Source organism: Oncorhynchus gorbuscha, linkage group LG02 (assembly GCF_021184085.1).
Source record: "Oncorhynchus gorbuscha isolate QuinsamMale2020 ecotype Even-year linkage group LG02, OgorEven_v1.0, whole genome shotgun sequence".
Taxonomy (NCBI): Eukaryota; Metazoa; Chordata; class Actinopteri; order Salmoniformes; family Salmonidae; genus Oncorhynchus; species Oncorhynchus gorbuscha.
In genome coordinates, this window is record NC_060174.1 from 56,551,226 (window position 1) to 56,572,198 (window position 20,973).

The 20,973-nt window shown below is 41.5% G+C and overlaps 2 protein-coding genes across 4 annotated transcripts in view; both read right to left on the reverse strand.

The window, feature by feature from the left end:
• LOC124005028 (CD82 antigen-like) overlaps positions 1-20,806 on the reverse strand; it is a 44,394-nt gene extending 23,588 nt beyond the window's left edge. The window contains exons 1-3 of one of the 2 annotated variants that reach the window (XM_046313884.1): positions 13,397-13,890; positions 6,360-6,438; positions 4,293-4,365 (exon numbers count right to left, since the gene is read on the reverse strand). In XM_046313884.1, coding sequence (XP_046169840.1) covers positions 4,293-4,365; positions 6,360-6,438; positions 13,397-13,449 — 205 coding nt within the window. In that variant the 5' untranslated portion in view covers positions 13,450-13,890. Of the gene's footprint in view, positions 1-4,292; positions 4,366-6,359; positions 6,439-13,396; positions 13,891-20,748 lie in introns of those variants that run through there. The other variant, XM_046313875.1, reaches the window with a different exon arrangement.
• Positions 20,782-20,973, reverse strand: part of LOC124005038 (tumor protein p53-inducible protein 11-like) — a 132,470-nt gene continuing 132,278 nt past the window's right edge. For both annotated transcript variants that reach the window (XM_046313897.1, XM_046313905.1), the window contains exon 6: positions 20,782-20,912. In XM_046313897.1, coding sequence (XP_046169853.1) covers positions 20,830-20,912 — 83 coding nt within the window. In that variant the 3' untranslated portion in view covers positions 20,782-20,829. The remainder of the gene's footprint in view (positions 20,913-20,973) is intronic.

Consider the following 20,973-nt stretch of genomic DNA (forward strand, 5'->3'; position numbering starts at 1 on the left):
CATGAAGTGACCCTCGTTCAAGATGGCCGTACTTCTTCATCACAACCAAGTCCCTTAAAATCTGGATTTCCATAGAAAAGAGGGTGATGTAAAAAAATAATAATCTGAATGGTTTGTCCTCAGGGTTTCGCCTGCTACATAAGTTCTGTTATACTCACAGACATGATTCAAACAGTTTTAGAAACTTCAAAGTGTTTTCTAGCCAAATCTACTAATAATATGAATATCCTGGTTTCTAAGCCAGAGTAGCAGGCCGTTTACTTTGGACACACTTTTCATCCGGACATGAAAATAATAATATGCATATCTTATCTTCTGGGGATGAGTAGCAGGTAGTTGAATTTGGGCATGCTTTTCATCCAAAATTCCAAATGCTGCCCCCTATCCTAAAGAACTTAACAAACTATAGTTTTCGCAAGTCGGATAGGACATCTATTTTGTACATGACAGAGTAATTTTTTCAACAATTGTTTACAGACAGATTATTTCACTTATAATTCACTGTATCACAATTCCAGTGGGTCAGAAGTTTACTTAGCTTCTGATAGGCTAATTGACATCATTTGAGTCAATTGCATGTGTACCTGTGGACGTACATCAAGGCCAACCTTCAATCTCGGTGCCTCTTTGCTTGACAGACCTCAGAAAAACCTCAGAAGACCTCAGAAGACCTCAGAAAAAAACAATTGTAGACCTCCACATGTCTGGTTCATCCTTGGGAGCAATTTCCAAATGCCTGAAGGTACCATGTTCATCTGTGCAAACAATAGTACGCAGGTATATACACCATGGGACCACGCAGCCGTCATACCGCTCAGGAAGAAGACGCTGTCTGTCTCCTAGAGAGGAATGTGCTTTGGTGCGAAAAGTGCAAATCAATCCCAGAATAACAGAAAAGGACCTTGTGAAGATGCTGGAGGAAACAGGTACAAAAGTATCTATATCCACATTAAAACCATTCCTATATCGACATAACCTGAAAGGCCATTTAGCAAATAAGAAGCCACTGCTACAAAACCGCCATAAAAAAAACCCAGACTACGGTTTGCAACTGCACATTGGGACAAAGATCGTACTTTTTGGAGAAATGTCCTCTGGTCTGATGACAAACAAATTGGACTGTTTGGCCATAATGCCCATCGTTATGTTAGGAGGAAAAAGGGGGCTTGCCAGCCGAAGAACGCTATCCTAACCGTAAAAGCACGGGTGTGGCAGCATCATGTTGTGGGGGTGCTTCGCTGCAGGAGGGACTGGTGCACTTCACAAAATAGATGGCATCATGGGGCGGAACATATGTGGATATATTGAAGCAACATCTCAAGACATCAGTCAGGAAGTTAAAGCTTGGTCAAAAATGGGTCGTCCAAATGGACAATGACCCCAAGCATAGTTCCAAAGTTGTGGCAAAATGACTTAAGGACAACAAAATCAAGGTATTGGAGTGGCCATCACAAAGCCCTGACCTCAATCCTATAGAAAATGTGTGGGCAGAACTGAAAAAGCGTGTGCGAGCAAGGAGGCCTTACAAACCTGACTCAGTTACACCATCTCTGTCAGGAGGAAATAGCCCAAATTCCCCCAACTTATTGTGGCAAGCTTGTGGGAGGCTACCCGAATAGTCTGACCCAAGTTAAACAATTTCAACCGGGAATACTATTATTCTGTCATTTCACATTCTTTAAATAAAGTGGTGATTCTAACTGACCTAAGACAAGGGAATTTTTACTAGGATTAAATGTCAGGAATTGTGAAAAACTGAGTTTAACTGTATTTGGCTACGGTGTCTGTAAACTTCCGACCTCAACTGTATCTAATTTTGTCAGAAAGTTGTTTTTATTGCAAGTTAAAGTTTATTGTTAGCGAGCTAGCTGAAGCTAGGTGGCTGGCTCGCTAGCTAACATTATGTGTAGGATCTGTGGAGTAATATTATCTTAGAAATACATTTGCATTGCTAGTTAGTTGTAGCCAAATGTTAGCTAGACAGGAACTAGCTAACATTGAACTTTATTTGGTTAACTTTAGCTAGCTATGACAATCAATTTGTATTGCTAGTACTCTATGGATTAGGATTATGGTTCATTGTTTAACTAGCATATCTAAACAAAAGATCGGATTGATGACATGACCCATCAAGTTAGACAGGTGTGTATGATGGTGATTACGGCTATCTATTGTATTATAATGTTAAAATATTTGTATCTGGAATTTGACTTTCAGCATCAGTAGAACACACCTGACTCTCCTCCACCAGTCATACAAGGAGAATGATCTAATGCCTCCCATCAAAAAGAGAGCTGGCTCAAGCAAGCAATTGTTTACAGTGAGCAGTCGGTCTGCAGTGGTCAAAACAAGAAAAAGTTTGTGCTCTGGTATTGTGCCTGGCGGACCATGCACAAACTCCACCATAGTCTGGACATTCACTTCCTGGTGGAAAGCTTGCAACAACACCTGAGTTCGTAGTGCAGGCCACTGCCACAGATCAAGCAGTACCAGCACTTCAGGTGAATATTATTTTCACTGCATTGTATGAGGTTATTCTTCTTATCTAAACTTGGGAGATGAATTGATGTTACGCAAGGTTGTAATGTCCTCTCAATTTTTTTGTTATTTCCTGTTTTACAGTTTCGATGCTCTGGAGCCTGGTATTGTTGTCTCCAAGGAGCATTCGGACTCAGTCGTGACCAGGTTTTAGCTGCTGCGCAATGCTGACATCCTTCCTCCCATTGATGGTCAGCCTGTACAAGCAACCACCTTGACTGGACACAGCTAGACAAACATATATTTTTGACAAGATCAGGGAGTTTTGTGACAAAGAGGCTATGGACATCACATGCCCTGCACCAAAGTCAATGGCAGCACAGAAACAGGCTCTCCGAATATAGATTCCCTTGTTCATGCGTGGTTTGGACTTGGAGTGAGTTCCCAGTCATCAACACTATCTGCAGTGCCTCTATTCACATGACTCTCTCCTAACACACATGCCATACGTTGCTACTACAATTAAAAAAATGTATCCTGCTGCTCAACCACTTTTCCATTGATTGTATGCATATAACTACCTCATACATCACTGATATCGTTATTGATATTGTTCTTGAACATAATATTTATAAATATTTTTTTTTTTCTACTGGCATTGACACTTGTTATTTTTTTCTTTATTGTTATTTTTTTTCTTTATATTGACACTATCTCTTTTTGATATTGCTACTATGCAAGTAACCATTTCGCTTTACCGTTTACTCCTTCTGTAGAGACCCATCCACTTAACAAGATGTGGCTGTGGGATTATAGCATTTCTTTTACATGAGCCATCAATTTAGACAAGTGTCATCTAATATTTATAAAATATTTTTATCTGTTTGACTGGAATTTTTCCTTATTGTAGGCTATTACTTTTACCTCTTAGTCTTAATCTTTACTACACTACTCACTGTGTAGCACATAACCTCACATGTGAATCCTTAAAGAAATGGGTGGGGCTGGCTTAAGAGGGTGTGAACAATGGGTGTAGACAAAGAAGAGCTCTCCAGTAGGTACCAAATCATTCAAGGGACATTTTCTCAAAAGTGAGATTACACGTTTATCAACGTTCAAAGCAGAATTACTTCCCCATTGTTCCTCAAATACAGCGTAACATAAACCATTTTGTAGCCCTGTGTCTCTGCTTTTATCCAATGCAAAAAACACAGTTTCAAATGTTACTACATAACACCAAATTAAGGTGGTCGGGCACATATGGAGACAATATAGGAAATAAGGTGACATGCTGTGTGTGAACGGCAAAGTTAGTAGGGTTGAAGTAAGCTGTCATCCTCTAACACAGTATGAAACTACTTAAGATGTTAATCACCAACCTATCGCTAGTGATCTGTCACTTCCGCCTGTATGTGTTTGCATTTGCGCATGCATGTGTGTGAGCATGCATGCCTGCCGAACCAGATAGCTGTTTCTAGTGGTTGAGAGTACCATACGCTATCTATCAGTTGTGGGTCACATTTTTGTTTTAGTGCTTACATCTGCTCTTAACTTATGGCCCTCTTCCCTTGAGTTGGTGTTTGTGGGAATGAGACAAGTAAGATGAGAGCCACTTTAACTGTACAGACTGGGCTAAGGGTTTAGGATTGGACATGGATTGAGGTAGTAACAGTAGTAACACTTTGGGATCTGACAAGCACAATTTCCAATCTCTACTTTTGGCTTCTCCTGTGCATAGAACACTTGAGCAAAGATAGACAGTATCAACAACTATCAGGCAAGATCACAAAGGGTGTGCCTGTGTTCTTACTTACGCAGAACTGCGATGAAGCTCTGGTTATCCAGGAGAACCCACAGTCCAAAGCCCATGATCAATGCTCCAAAGATCTACAGAGGGAAAAGGAATTGAGTTACAAGGTGGCACTCATTTTCATGGTCCATAGAGCCAGATAGCAACAATTGTCCTGGACCAGTACAATACAATAGAGGCAGGTAGATTCTTACTGAAAATGTTGGGCTCATTGCAAACCAGATCAGTGAGATATCAAATCGAGACAACTTGAAAAGCGGTCTGTCTCTAAAATAAGAAATGATAGTATGTCTGCTCCCTCTCTTTCTCTCTTATTTTTCAAGTCTGGTGCACTCAGCCTGTTGTTACATTGGTATCGTTTGTATCATTTTACTTTACCTGGGAGAACTATTAGCAAGTGGCTCGGCTTAGCTGTACCACAGGCTCTGACATAGAAATAAACAGAGTATGGCTTTGTGTCCATGGTTGCACCTTTACAATGCAGAAAAAAACCTCTCTCTAGCTCAAACCGTTCAAAACTAAAGACCTATTTTACCGGAGCAAAAGAAAATGACTTCTAGTATGGTTTCGTGAGACTCTCTTAAAGGGGTACACACAAATTAATCATCATGAGTAAGGAAAAATAGTTTAAATAAAACCTCTCTATAAACTACATCTTAAGAGAACATGTATGATTTTGCAGTATGAATTAGATGAGATGGAGGTCATTACCATGAAATTAATTAATCAAAAAATGCTAGGTGCCGTAGAATTTTTATATCCCATCAAGGTGTGCCACGGTTCAAAAAAGGTTAGCAACCACTGGTCTACACCACACCTTCTCTACTGTAACAGATCCGTCGGAGACCTCCCATTCAGACTAACCTAACACATAAAGGGCCAGATTGAAAAGTTCTGAAAGGGAACTAGCCAATAGAGGAGCCAGGTCTGGATCAGAGTTTCTTGTTTCATTTTCATTTCCGGTCCAGACCACGTCCTTTTCTGACACTCACCTCCAGCAACGAACGGATGTGTTAGACAGCCAGATTATCTGCCAATTATTTGGTAACGAGTCAATAAAGTGTAGCCTAGCGGTTAACGCGTTGGGCCAGTAACTGAAAGGTCGCTGGTTTGAATCTCTGAGCTGACAACATGAAAAATGTGTCAATGTGCCCTTGAACAAGACACTTCACCCTAATTGCTCCTGTAAGTCTCTCAGGATATCAGTGTCTGCTAAATAACTCAAATGTAAAAATGTAGCCTAAAGTGCAGTGTGGAGTTTATAGGGACCATGTCTGGTAGTGGGGGGAGGTCAACCCAAAAGATGAGAGGTTCCTAATTCACCACTTTCCCTTGGCTTGGAAATGGAAATTGAGAACTCTTCATTTAGACTAGAGGGTCTGTTTCAAACTCATTAGGTCCATATAAACTAGTACTATGCAGTCCACTACTAGCCTCTGTCCACAGATGCTTTCGATTAAGGGCGGTGAGTGTTCACATCAAAAGCCTGAGTCACATTTACTACACACAGACACACAGTGAGTAAATTGGAAAGGAGGTAAAGAGTCAGGTTGGACATCATCAGTGAAGGTTTAATATAGGAGCTGTTGTGTCAGTTTCAGGATGGACTGTCTGGGTTTTGATCAAACACACTTGTAGGTTGCGTTTGAAGAGTGAAGTCTCTGCCAGGTGAAGTCTTTTGACCTCAATGGTATTTCCTACCTTTCTAAATAAAGGTTAGAAGATGAAAACCACCAGTTCTGACTGTGTTGCTACAGTACAGTACTACAACACTTATCACTTTGGAAAGTAACACGTACTCTGCTAATCCCTGGGATATTTCAATAAACTGCCTACCATATTCAAATGATAATGAAAACAGGAACAACATGGAAAGAACAGCAAACAGAAACTGGTCAGTGGGCACTGGAGACACACATTTTCTATGAATGATCTTCAATAACTAGCCGATTCTATACACAGAGTAATATTCTCTTAAGTCAGATGGATTTGATGCAAAGTGGCTGGGGTTGACGTAGATATCCATTGACATAGATAGCAGGCTAGGGCTGAAGGTGGTGATGTCACTTACAAAGAAGAGGAGGTTGAAGAGGAACAGGAAGTACTTAGTTGCCGTGATGCATCCCTTCCCCATGGTTACGACTCTGCAACTGAGAGAAAGAAACAGTTAGGTTAGATGAAGGCTACTTTTTATTTGTTTTATTTGTTTTACTTAACCAGGTAAGCTAGTTGAGAACAAGTTCTCATTTACAACTGCGACCTGGCCAAGATAAAGCAAAGCAGTGTGACACAAACAACGACACAGAGTTAAACATGTAATAAACAAGCGTACAGTCAATAACACAATAGAAAAAAGTCTATATACAGTGTGTGCAAATGGCGTGAGGGGGTAAGGCAATAAATTGGGTGGGCTATTTACAGATGGACTATGTACAGTTGCAGCGATCGGTTAGCTGCTCAGATAGCTGATGTTTAAAGTTAGTGAGAGAAATATAAGTCTCCAGGTTCAGCGATTTTTGCAATTCATTCCAGTCACTGGCAGCAGAGAACTGGAAGGAAAGGCGGCCAAAGGAGGTGTTGGCTTTGGGGACGATCAGTGAGATATACCTGCTGGAGTGCGTGCTACGGGTGGGTGTTGTTATCGTGACCAGTGAGCTGAGACAAGGCGGAGCTTTACCTAGCATAGACTTATAGATGACCTGGAGCCAGTGGGTCTGGCGACGAATATGTAGCGAGGGCCAGCCGACTAGAGCATACAGGTCGCAGTGGTGGGTGGTAACAAAATGGATGGCACTGTGATAGACTGCATCCAGTTTGCTGAGTAGAGTATTGGAAGCTATTTTGTAGATGACATAGCCGAAGTCGAGGATCGGTAGGATAGTCAGTTTTTTACTCGTGTAAGTTTAGCGGCGTGAGTGAAGGATGCTTTGTTGCTAAATATAAAGCCGATTCTAGATTTGATTTTGAGATGTTTAACTTCTTATGGAATGAGGGGAAGTATTGAGTAGCTTGGATAAATAAGGTGCCCAGAGTAAACTGCCTGCTACTCAGGCCCAGAAGCTAAGATATGCATATTATTAGTAGATTTGGATAGAAAACACTCTGAAGTTTCTAAAACTGTTTGAATGATGTCTGTGAGTATAACAGAAATCATATGGCAGAAGAAATCCAACCTGTAAGTGGGAAATCTGAGGTTTGTAGGTTTCAAGTCTTTGCCTATACAATATACAGTGTCATATTGCACTTCCTAGGGCTTCCACTAAATGTCAACAGTCTTTAGAACCTTGTTTCAGGCTTCTACTGTGAAGGGGGAGAGAATAAGATGTCTGCTGTTTGCTGATGATCTGGTGCTTCTGTCACCAACCAAGGAGGGCCTACAGCAGCACCTATATCTTATGCACAGATTCTGTCAGACCTGGGCCCTGACAGTAAATCTCAGTAAGACCAAAATAATGGTGTTCCAAAAAAGGTCCAGTCACCAGGACCACAAATACAAATTCCATCTAGACACTGTTGCCCTAGAGCACACAAAAAAACTATACATACCTTGGCCTAAACATCAGCGCCACAGGTAACTTCCACAAAGCTGTGAACGATCTGAGAGACAAGGCAAGAAGGGTATTCTATGCCATCAAAAGAAACATAAATTTCAACATACCAATTAGGATTTGGCTAAAAATACTTGAATCAGTCATAGAGCCCATTGCCCTTTATGGTTGTGAGGTCTGGGGTCCGCTCACCAACCAAGACTTCACAAAATGGGACAAACACCAAATTGAGACTCTGCACGCAGAACTCTGCAAAAATATCCTCCGTGTACAACGTAAAACACCAAATAATGCATGCAGAGCAGAATTAGGCCGATACCCACTAATTATCAAAATCCAGAAAAGAGCCGTTAAATTCTACAACCACCTAAAAGGAAGCGATTCACAAACCTTCCATAACAAAGCCATCACCTACAGAGAGATGAACCTGGAGAAGAGTCCCCTAAGCAAGCTGGTCCTGGGGCTCTGTTCACAAACACAAACACACCCTACAGAGCCCCAGGACAACAGCACAATTAGACCCAACCAAATCATGAGAAAACAAAAAGATAATTACTTAACACATTGGAAAGAATTAACAAAAAAACAGAGCAAACTAGAATGCTATTTGGCCCTACACAGAGAGTACACAGCGGCAGAATACCTGACCACTGTGACTGACCCAAAATTAAGGAAAGCTTTGACTATGTACAGACTCAGTGAGCATAGCCTTGCTATTGAGAAAGGCCGCCGTAGGCAGACATGGCTCTCAAGAGAAGACAGGCTATGTGCTCACTGCCCACAAAATGAGGTGGAAACTGAGCTGCACTTCCTAACCTCCTGCCCAATATTAGAGAGACATATTTCCCCCAGATTACACAGATCCACAAAGAATTCGAAAACAAATCCAATTTTGAAAAACTCCCATATCTTTTGAGTGAAATTCCAGTGTGCCATCACAGCAGCAAGATTTGTGACCTTTTGCCACGAGAAAAGGGCAACCAGTGAAGAACAAACACCATTGTAAATACAACCCATATTTATGCTTATTCATTTTATCTTGTGTCCTTTAACTATTTGTACATTGTATGTATATATATATATATATATATAATATGACATTTGTAATGTCTTTACTGTTTTTAAACTTCTGTATGTGTAATGTTTACTGTTAATTTTTGTTGTTTTTCACTTTATATATTCACTTTGTATGTTGTCTACCTCACTTGCTTTGGCAATGTTAACACATGTTTCCCATGCCAATAAAGCCCTTGAATTGAATTGAATTGAATTGAATAAGAGCTGATTGAGTAAGGGGTCTGCCATAAGGCCATGAGCTCGGTCAGGCGCGCATCCGTGAGAGGTAGCTGCGTTCCATTGCATTTCTAAAGACAAAGGAATTCTCCAGTTGAAACATTTTTGAAGATTTATGATAAAAACATCCTAAATATTGATTCTATACATCGTTTGACATGTTTCTACGAACTGTAGAGGAATTGTTTTAACTTTTTGTCTGGCTTGCGTGTCGTGAATTTGGATTTTTGAACTAAACGCGCGAACAACAAGGAGGTATTTGGACATAAATTATGGACTTTATCGAACAAAACAAACATTTATTGTGGAACTGGCATTCCTGGGAGTGCATTCTGATGAAGATCATCAAAGGTAAGTGAATATTTATAATACGATTTCTGACTTCTGTTGACTCCACAACATGGCGGATATCTTCATTGCTTGTTTTGGTCTCTGAGTGCCGTACTCAGATTATGGCACGGTGTGCTTTTTCGGTAAAGCTTTTTTGAAATCTGACACAGCGGTTGCATTAACCTGTTGACGGTACAGGTTCCCCAAGGGGTACCACACCCCCGCTCAACTGAAACAGTGGTGCACAGAATGCAAAAATATTCTTAGAAATATTTAACCTCCACACATTAACAAGTCCAATAGCTCAAATGAAAGATAAACACCTTGTTCATCTAGCCAGCGTGTCAGATTTCTAAAATGTTTTACGGCGAAAACATAGCACATATTTATGTCAAACCACCACCAAAGACACAGACGATATACAGCCATTTTGTCGAACAAAAGATGCAATCAAAGAAAAATGATTCACTAACCTTTTGAAAATCTTCATGACAGTAAAAGGACATGTTACACAGTACATTTATGTTTTTGTTCAATAATATGCAATTTATATCCATAAATATCCGTTTACATTGACGCCATGTTCAGAAAATGCTCAAAAATGTCCGGAGAAATTATAGATAGCACCGCCAGATAACAGAAATAAACATCATAAACTTTGACTAAATATACATGTTCTACATATAGTTAGAAAGATACACTGCTTCGTAATGCAACCGCTGTGCCACATTTATTTTTAACGTTACAGAATTCGTTCACTATGTAATAATTTGAGACGGCGCTCAGACGTAAGCAATATTTCTCCGCTATTTTGGAGTCAACAGAAATACAAAATTACAACATAAATATTCCCTTACCTTTGATGGTCTTCGATCAGAATGTAGTGGAAGGAGTCATACTTACCTAATATAACGTTTGGTTTTAGTTTGTGTGAATTTATAGTAGCATATACTAGGAGTTCCAGCTGAAATGCATCCAAAATTACTTCTGGTCCCGAACAGTTGCGCATCAAAACGTCAAAATTACATATTATATGTCGACTAAACTGGTCAAACTAAGTGCAGAATCAAGCTTTAGGATGTTCTAAACGTACAAAACAATTCTCAAATCTATTGGACAATCATGCTTCTTCTCAGGCATTCTGGAACAAAGGAAGGTCTGTTCTAAAAGCGCGCTCTAGTCACCAGGTATTTTCTTGCGACACCCACTCTTTCGCCTCCCAAAGGGTCAAAACTCGCGGGATTTGCACAATTAAGTGGATCAGGGAATCACCCACAGCAAGAGCGACATCGTTGCTATATACAGAGAAAATAGCCGGCCCGAGAATTGAACCCTATGGTACCCCCATAGAGACTGCCAGAGTTCCGGACAACAGGATTTGACACACTGAATTGTTATCTGAGAAGTAGTTGCTGAACCAGGCGAGGCAGTCATTCGAGAAACCAAGGCTGTTGAGTCTGCCGATAAGAATCCGGTGATTGACAGAGTCGAAAGCCTTGGCCAGGTCAATGAAGACGGCAGCACAGTACTGTCAATTATCAATGGCAGTTATGATATCGTTTAGTACCTTGAGCGTGCCTGAAGTACACCCGTGACCAGCTCGGAAACCGGATTGCACAGCAGAGAAGGTACGCTGGGATTGTAAATACTCAGTGATCTGTTTATTAACTTGGCTTTCAAAGACTTTACAAAGGCAGGGCAGGATTGATATAGGTCAGTAACCTTTTGGGTCTAGAGTGTCATCCCCTTTGAAGAGGGGGATCACCGCGGCAGCTTTCCAATCTTTAGGAATCTCGGACGATACGAAAGAGAGGTTGAACAGACTAGTAATAGGGGTTGCAACAATGGTAGTGGATCATTTTAGAAAGAGAGGGTCCAGATTGTCTAGTCTAGCTGATTTGTACGGGTCCAGGTTATGCAGCTCTTTCAGAACATCTTCTATCTGAATTTGGGTGAACGAGACGCTGGGGGGGCTCGGGCAAGTAGCTGCCTAGCTGTTGGCCGGGGTTGGGGTAGCCATGAGGAAAGCATGACAACGAATGACAACAAATGAAAAAGCCTGGGATGAATTATTGTGACAGGTTAGGAACCAAAATGTTGGTCAGTGTTTCCCAGCTGATCCTAATTAGATGTTATATTTTAGTTTTCTCTTAACTTCATGTAGCTAGCTAGCTAACATATTAATGCTAGCCTATTCCTCTCTGATTTAGAAGATGTAGTTGAGCAAACAAAATGCTGATCTAAGCCTACATCAGCACTGTTATGAGCCTAGCTATGTTTGCGCTGACTCTGAGTACATTTAGCTAGCCAGCTAACACTATTTATTTTAGCCATAACTTGCTAAGAAAATACAAACTATCTGTTTGTAGTCAGTAAGATACACAAACAAATAGCGTAATAATAGAACACTTGCAGATTTATAATGAGAAGCAAAGTGAATAGCAGCATCATTGTCCTGTTGCATCTAACCATGCAGACAGAGTAAACTGCAACTTGTCGGTAAGTGCCCGACTCCGAGGTCGAGCAACAACTTGCTCTCCTTGAGTGACTGTTGGGAAAGATATGATTAAATGACTGAAAAAAATCATTTTAAATGGAACTGTAACTAAGTAAACTTATATTCTGTTTTATTATATCTGATTAACAATATAAGTTCATACGATGGGATTGTGTGACACAGACGAGGAGTAATTAAAGTTAATGAATACCATTCCAACTAGGAAGAAACTAATGGGTTGTGGACTGTGTAAACAGATAAGGTCGTTAACCTATGGTTGAACCTACGGAACTGAGCTCTGGGGTTTTAGATAAGACAGTGAGTGCATTCCTAAGTTTTCTGTTAATTAGAACTGTCAGCTCAGTGGTGATCGATAATGTTGAGGGGTCAAAAGTTACCTGGGAGTGTGTTAGTAAGTTAGAATGAACTTTTCACCTTTGTTCCGGTCGAGAGGAGGGGATTCTGTTAAAACAATGAAATGACGTCATGATTTGTATATAAACTGTTGCTCGTGGTGAAGTGGCAGCGCGCTCCGAGAATAAATTCTGTTGCCTATTATTAAAAAGACTGGTCTCCGTCTATTTTATACAAACAAGAATCTTACAAATTCTCATAAAATAGATTAAGGGTTTTCAATTAATGAAAGCACATTGGCATAATTCAATTACAGGGGGTATACTGCCTATCCCTGCAGTGGTGTTTCACCTCCAGTCCTTAATATCCCCAAGTCCTGTGTTAGAGCCTATATAGCAATTCTACTGTCATCTCCACTTCTAGATAACAGCAACAACAATCTCTTTTTACAGAGTGTAGGGATTCACCCATACTGGTCGCAGATTCAAATGTTTAACTTCAGAATGCATCAGTCTGCGGACCGCAAACCGATCCAAATGTAGAACGCATTGGTCAGAAAATCAATTAAATCTGTTAGGCATTGCCAATTCACTAAAATGTTTTGTTCATTACTTTCTTTCTACTTTCTGAAAATACCTAAAGTGACGACTGATGCGTCCTCTCCTTCAATGTCAAACTAAGCATGTAATTGTGTTGATAGTCATTGATCTACAAGTGATTTTGCATGCCGAGTAACCCCATGGAATATCAGTAGCCTAGTGAGTCTCACAGTTTGAGTCTCACACTCAGACCAGATACAGCACACACACACACACACACACACACACACACACACACACACACACACACACACACACACACACACACACACACACACACACACACACACACACACACACACACACACACACACACACACACACACACACACACACACACACACACACACACACACACATTACATAGACCTAATTATTTGTCACACCTGCTCCCGCTCTCCCTCTCTGGCGCTCGAGGGTGCCAGGTTGCAATTCATTACGCACACCTGTCACCATCATTACGCGTATCAGAGCTCATTGGACTCACCTGGACTCCTTCACCTTGTTGATTGCCCCATCTATCTCTGTCTGTTCCTCCATGTGTTCCCCGCATCAGCATTATTGTCGTTTACCTGTTCCCCTGTCCAGACGCTGTCCGTGTTCTGTTTCATGTCCGAGTTTCATTAAATGTTCACTCCCTGTACTTGCTTCTCGTCTCCAGCATCTGCCCTCACAGAATGCTGACACCAATATGTGAAGCATGAGGGAACTTTAGTTTTTTTGTTTTTGTTGCTGACGTTGTGTCTGGGTGCCGTCGCCAATGGAACCGAGAGTGCCTCGGCTGGCTCGTCGGGATTCCATGTCTTAGCTGGCTCAAGAGGTTTTCTTGCCTCTATAGGCACCCGTCATGCTTCAGCCGGCTCGTCGAGAGCTCTCACACCTCAGTGGGATCGTCAGGCTTTTCAAGCCTTGCTTCTCCTCTCCAGCATCTTCCCTCACATTATTAACGTGTAAGAACAGGATTGATCAGAACCAGATATCCTAGTCAAGCACATAAAAACAAGTAGGCCTAAGTACAGTAGCAGCAGATACTATAGTCTACTACACAAAGCACATAAACTAACACTAGAACCACTAAAGCAGCCATTTGGACTGCTCATTAATCAAATGATCTTATTACTCTGCCATTTTTAAAGTCATGGCACCCTCTGTCCTTGACTTCTTCTAAATATGTTGATATAACACACAGTCATTGTTAGAATCTTAATATCACAAACTGAACTGGAGTTCTAACCAGTTTTAGGAGGGCATGTATTTTTTTTGAAAAGGGGTTATATGGTAGGAGACCCAGGAGGACCCCATTACTGAGAGAGAGAGACAGAAGAAAGGCTGACGGCAATTTACATATTTTTGGAAAAGCACACCATCTCTATTTCTAAAGAAAACAAAATAAAGCCCTAAAAGAAAAGAACACCTTCCCTACAGTCAAATATGTAGGAAGTTCAGAGATGTTTTGGGGTTGCTTTGCTGCCTCTGGAAATGGGTTCCTTGAAATCAGGAGAATACCAAGCACAGGAGGTTGGTGGTACCTTGACGGGCATGTGATAATGGATGGAGCGAAATAAGTGGAAAGGTATCAACAACATCAAACACATGGTTTCCATTTGTTTGATGCCATTCCATTTGCTCAGTTCCATCCACTATTATGAGCTGTCTTCCCCTCTGCAGCCTCCACTGATACCAAGGCATTTTGGAGCGCAATGTCGGACACAAGTTTCCCGAAAGCTCGGTCTCCATATAAGGTCAATGACCCAAACACACCTCGAAAAGCACCCGGGATTGGTTAAAGACAAAACGCTGGACTGTTTTGAAGTGGCCAGCAATGAGTCCAGATCTGAAAACTTGTGGAGAGATCTGAAAACAGCAGTTGGGAGAAGGCACTTTTTTGTTTTTACATACACTAGGTGTACAAAATAGGGATGCACAATACATCGGTGAACATATCGGAATCGGATGATATTAGCTAAAAATGCCAACATCGGTATAGCCCCGATGTCTAGTTTAACGGCAATGTTAAAAACCGATGTCTAAGCTAACGTGCATACCTATATAATGTAGGTACAGGACGTAATGACACCACGTAAACGTTTGCGCTTCACGTGCAACACAGCATTCCGAACCTAGCCCACAATGTCTGCTGTGTGGATCGAGCAGTCATTTGAAAGAGTAAGATCTTTTCAGTGAGACAACTCAAAAGCAAAATCCATTAATTCCAAGATAATGGAATTCATTGCCCTTGACAATCAACCGTTCTCCGTTGTGGGTGATGTTGGCTTTAGCGACTGGTCGAGCACCAGTACACACATTACCAAGTGCGCTATTGTTCAGATGTTGCCCTACCGGAGTTACACAGTAATAGAGTCACTGCTATTAGCTTCACGACATACTATACTATAACACTATTTTAACACTATTTGACAATAACACTATTTGATGAGATAAATAAGCTTTTAATTTGACATGTCAAATAACACTATTATAGAATGTTGTGTGTGCTGAATTTGCACATGCAAGCCAAGCTCCACCACTACTATCAGTAGAATTTTCAAAGCTGTACAAAAAAGTCTGCAAGCAAACACCTGCCACAAATGATGTGTTTACAATACAGTTGGCTAGAAAGCATTATATGTCCGACCGCAACATCTGGGGTAGCTAGCTTTAGCTTTGTACCTAGCTAGCACCAATATAACCAGCCTGAAAACAATGACCAGTAGAAACTGCAGACATTTTCATTATTGTTAGCAATGTGTTGGTGCCCCCCCTTGGGTTGTGCCGTGGCGGAGATCTTTGTGGGCTACACTCGGCCTTGTCTCGGGATGGTAAGTTGGTGTTTGAAGATATCCCTCTAGTGGTGTGGGGGCTGTGCTTGGCAAAGTGGTGGGGTTACATCCTTCCTGTTTGGCCCTGTCCGGGGGTATCATAGGATGGAGCCACAGTGTCTCCTGACCCCTCCTGTCTCAGCCTCTAGTTTTTATGCTGCAGTAGTTTACGTGCCGGGGGGCTAGGGTCAGTTTGTTATATCTGGAGTACTTCTCCTGTCTTATCCGGTGTCCTGTGTGAATTTAAGTATGCTCTTTCTAATTCACTCTTTCTCTCTTTCTTTCTCTCTCTCGGAGGACCTGACCAGTCCACCTGGTCGTGCTGCTACTCCAGTTTCAACTGTTCTGCCTGCGGCTATGGAACCCTGACCCGTTCACCGGATATGCTACCTGTCCCAGACCTATTATCTGACCATGCTGGAGTTTTTTCCAGGAGGTTTTTAAAACCATGTGACCTGATTAGAAAAACTGGTCCTATAATGGCCCGTGCAAAACATGTACAACTGATTAATCACTGTCATACCTTATAGGGCAAGAAAATGAAAAAACTCCAGGCCCCAGGAAGTAAGAATTGCCCCACCACTCTGGGACCAATGGTGCAACCAGTCTGCTCGCAGTTATCATTTAGGTATGTGGATGATCAGGGCTTTATCCAGGAACATTTAACAGGCTACATCAATGTGTCAAGTGTGCAAGATGGCAGTCTGTGTTAGACTTTGTGAATTCTGAGATGTCTGAGTTTAACTTCATGGAGAAACTTTTTGACCAAACCTATGGTGGCGCTGCTGTAATGGAATGTATATGCTTTTTGTATTTACAGTGTGTTGTGTTAGTTTTTTGTCTTCCCAGTGAAATCCTGTCCTGCCCTCAGTAGAAGAGTTGAGCTCTTCTCCTACACCCTCCATCCATGATGAGCCTGTCCTGCACTGAAGCCTATGAACACCTCAACCCCTGTCCTGCACTGAAGCATCTAAACACCTCAACCCCTATCCTGCACTGAAGCCTATGAACACCACAACCCCTGTCCTGCACTAAAGCCTCTGAACACCTCAACCCCTGTCCTGCACTGAAGTCTATGAACACCTCAACCCCTGTCCTGCACTGATGCCTATGAACACCTCAACCCCTGTCCTGCACTGAAGCATCTAAACACCTCAACCCCTGTCCTGCACTGATGCCTATGAACACCTCAACCCCTGTCCTGCACTGAAGCATCTAAACACCTCAACCCCTGTCCTGTACTGAAGCCTATGAACACCTCAACCCCTGTCCTGCACTGAAGTCTATGAACACCTCAACCCCTGTCCTGCACTGAAGCCTCCGAACCTCTCAACCCCTGTCCTGCACTGAAGCCTATGAACACCTCAACCCCTGTCCTGCACTGAAGTCTATGAACACCTCAACCCCTGTCCTGTACTGAAGTCTATGAACAGTGTGACAGATGAAAATATCCGTTAGAAATGTAGAAAGGGAAATCTTTATGCAAAAATTAGCATGGGTTGCTAATATGACTATAGGATTGTGAAAGAAATAAAAGAAAGTTTATATAAAATAATTTCCTCCACGGATATGGTCGGATTTTGGCTAGGCTACTTTAAAGCATGGTAGCAAAACGTTCAGGTTTCAAACAATTAAGTATATGTTTTCATACTACCTCCAGCTCCTTGCAAAGTGGTGTGTGACGTGCTGATGAAGCATGCCTACCATTGTCTGTGCATTTGGTGTTTGAGATGCTGACATATTTTCCGCTCAAAGGCTCTGTATCTGTATGCTGTACGCATGTGATAAATAAGATACATAACGAATATACTGTACACTCACGCGCCAATTTAACTTCACAAAATTATGCTAATTACCCTATAGACCGATAAGCATGACCTGTCAAATGTATTTCCATCGACTGGTATTTAAGTAAATGAATAGGCTAAAAAGCATTATTTCGTAATGGTATTTTTTGTTCTTAATTGTCAGGCGGCAATTTTACTTATCAGTTTTTCTATTTTGGGGGGGGCCAAAATCAGGCTATTACCAGCTAACGGAAACCCTGAGTTGAACACCAGTTCTTACATTGATTTGGACATTCACAGAAATGAGAAGTGCAATATGTATTTATTGCCAATTTCAAAGTGCCGTGTGTTCTTTTCTGTTAAATCCTCTAGAGGGCAGAATTGAAAGAACAATACTCGATATCAAAACGATACCAAATAAACCTTTTTTTTTTTAAACAACAAAATGGGATGATCTAAGTCCACAAAAATGCTTACCCTTTTATTCAGGTGCGCCCAATCCAGAAAGTTGTGTTTGGCTGGAGGTGTTTCTGTAGCGCACATGTGATGGAGTTTTCAAAACAAATGGCCACTGGATTAATGCAAATAATCATTATTCTGCCAGGCATAAGCTACTGTGTTACCTTTTAATTGCCTTCCCATCTACCTGAAAATGGTTAGGCTATCATTAACATTTCTAACGGCTCCACAAAGTGGTAGACGTGTGACGCGATTCAAGGAAACCAGGCGTATGTTGCAAGTCACGACTTCACAGGAGAGCCATTTGAACGTTTATTTGTATCAAAATGCGTTTTTTAGCAGAAATGCCTTCTGGAACATGTGAACTTTCATGTGCCTTTAATAACAAACTTGTATGCCATCTGTAAATATGAATAAAATTGTTAAATTAAGAGCCTTGTTGGTTAAGCTACAGAAAAAGTTGGCAACCTTCCCACTAGCCATGATTGGCTGAGATAATGAGTGGGCTGGACTTGCCGAGAGAGGATTCGTCTGCCATATAGATGGCTTCTGTCTATTTGAGCTGGTCAGTCTGTGTTGGTAATCCTGTTGAACGAACCTTTTTAAAAAATGTATCAAGTAATGGAGCTGCATATGTGTTGCTCTCCATATTCTGGAGGATTGAGTTTTGAAATCAGTGGAATTAGAGTATGATAGCTAAAGAGAAGGAGAAAACACCTCCGTCTCCGGATTACGTCTTCAATCCAAGGGCAACCGTGGCATGGCATCCATGACAAGAAGATGCGTCCATCATGCATGATAGATAGTCTAGCTAGCTACTTTTCAGATATTACACTTTTCCAATTTTGACAGAAAGTGGTTCCATTTCAAGCTAGTGTACTGTTAGCCAATTAGCTAACATTAGCTGATTGGCTCCCTAGCGCCAGGGACTGGGAGACTAGTCAGGATCGAGGGAAATTTAGCTAGCAACAGCAAGCTAGCTAGCTAAATTGCCATAAATGTTTGCTTATCGACCTGTCCCAAAATTAATGTAGTTGGTTCAGAGTTGGTTTTGATATTTCAACCACCTGATTGCGTATGGTATGGGAGGACAAAATCAACATGGACGGACGCACGCGCGGTCTGGTCAACATGTAATGCAACAATGCTGTAACGTTAGGCGATGTGCATCTTTCAAATTATTATTATAGCACACCGCACATCATCGTCGTTAAGCTGGAAAAATTATACAGAAAGGCAAAGCGACAGCAGCGAACAGCCTGCTCTGCCCCTGTGGAGTCTGCTGCTACGTTGTGCTTTTAGCTGACTCAACGTTACAATGAAGCAGTTGGTGCTTTGGAAACAAGCTGAAGTCCTGACTGACTGCTGGGAACATGTCCACAACTTCCTCAGCAAGTTGTCAAACTATTGTAAATAAGTGACAAATGTATGTGTGCAGTGCCCAACATCCTTAGCTAGCTAGCTAAAATTCAATCCATGTGTTTGTCATTGAAGCTAGCTAGCAGCAGCCAGGCTACAACAAGCTAAATCAGCTGATGCTTCGTTTTGCCCCAGTGCCCGTGTTTCATAGTGAGTGAGTCATGCACAAGACAGGTAGCGGAACACAATGCTCGCAAATGGATTGTCTTCCAACTGACACAAATGGAAGTGTCAGTTGGGAAGTGGAGTGTGCAATGTCTCAATGCTCATTTTGGCCAAAACACTTGCAGACTCAAGTGATCACTATTGAACACAACAGCAAGTGGCCACTTTATAAAGGGCTTAATGGCCAATTGTTTGGTTTCAGATTAAATTCAGCCTATGGCTGTGGTACTCTTAGAAAATAAAATGTTCTACCTGGAACCAAAAAGGGTTCTCCTATGGGGACAGCAGAATAACCCTTTTGGAAACCTTTTTTCTAAGTGTTGATAGAACTTAATTGCCCCCTAGCGGTCATACGAAATAGGACCAGATTATGCATAGTGAATGTGGAATTTTAGGAATTTTCTCAACGTTTGAACGGAAAACCGATTAAAGGCGTTAAAACGTTAAAACATGTTTTTCTATTTTGGTCACGTCCATAATATTCACATCTGTGAGTCCATTACCCTCGCATGGTACAGCCCTCCCTCTGGGGTTAAATATTTTAGTATTATGTTATGGGTCCCCAGCGTTCTCCGTTTAACAACAACTGTCAGCTCACAGGAAAAATGGAGGATGCACATGGACACAGAATCCGTTTACACCAAGTTGTATTGCACCAAGCCAGGAGCTACAACATTCATGGGTCCATCTCTCAAGACCAAGGCCAAAGCAAAGGAAAAAAACACAATTTATAGATTGTGTCAGCTATTCAATGCAAGAAGTGTGAACTTCACAAATCGACCAAACGTTATTGTATTGTAGCTAACGTTATTCATACAGCCAGAGAGAAAATGTTCATACAACTTTCTTTCTAATCACCAAATTCAACCAGGGCGCATAGCACTCACTCGTCGTTTCTCTATCAACCTGAGGCTTGACAGCTGTCCATAACTTCGGGATGTGATGGGAAGTTCCACTTTGCCTAGCACATTTCCCTATCAAATGTTATTCACAGTAAATGACTAATAGCTAGCTACAGCTACAGCGTATGGCTCAGTTATAAACCAGATAACTTTAGCTCTATTCAGAAATGTAAACTAGCTAGCCATACTATATAGCGTCCTGGCTATCATTAGAGTTATCAAAATACCTCGTGACTTTGTCTAATATTAACTAATATCTAATAACCCCACAAATAAACAAATACTTACTTTTTTGGTGTAAAATGTGGAGAGAACACTTGTCCGTCTTCTTGTCTGTCCCGTTGTGCGTGTGAGAGAACGGGATGTGTGTCAGTGACGGGCCACGCGATTGGCTGTGAAGGCGTGGTAGATCCCCACCGTGCGGCAGACATGGATTAATTCCTCTTTCATGTCTGTAAAAAAAGTCATACTGTACAGTTTGTTAAATGATAGGCCACTGCAACATGTTTTTCT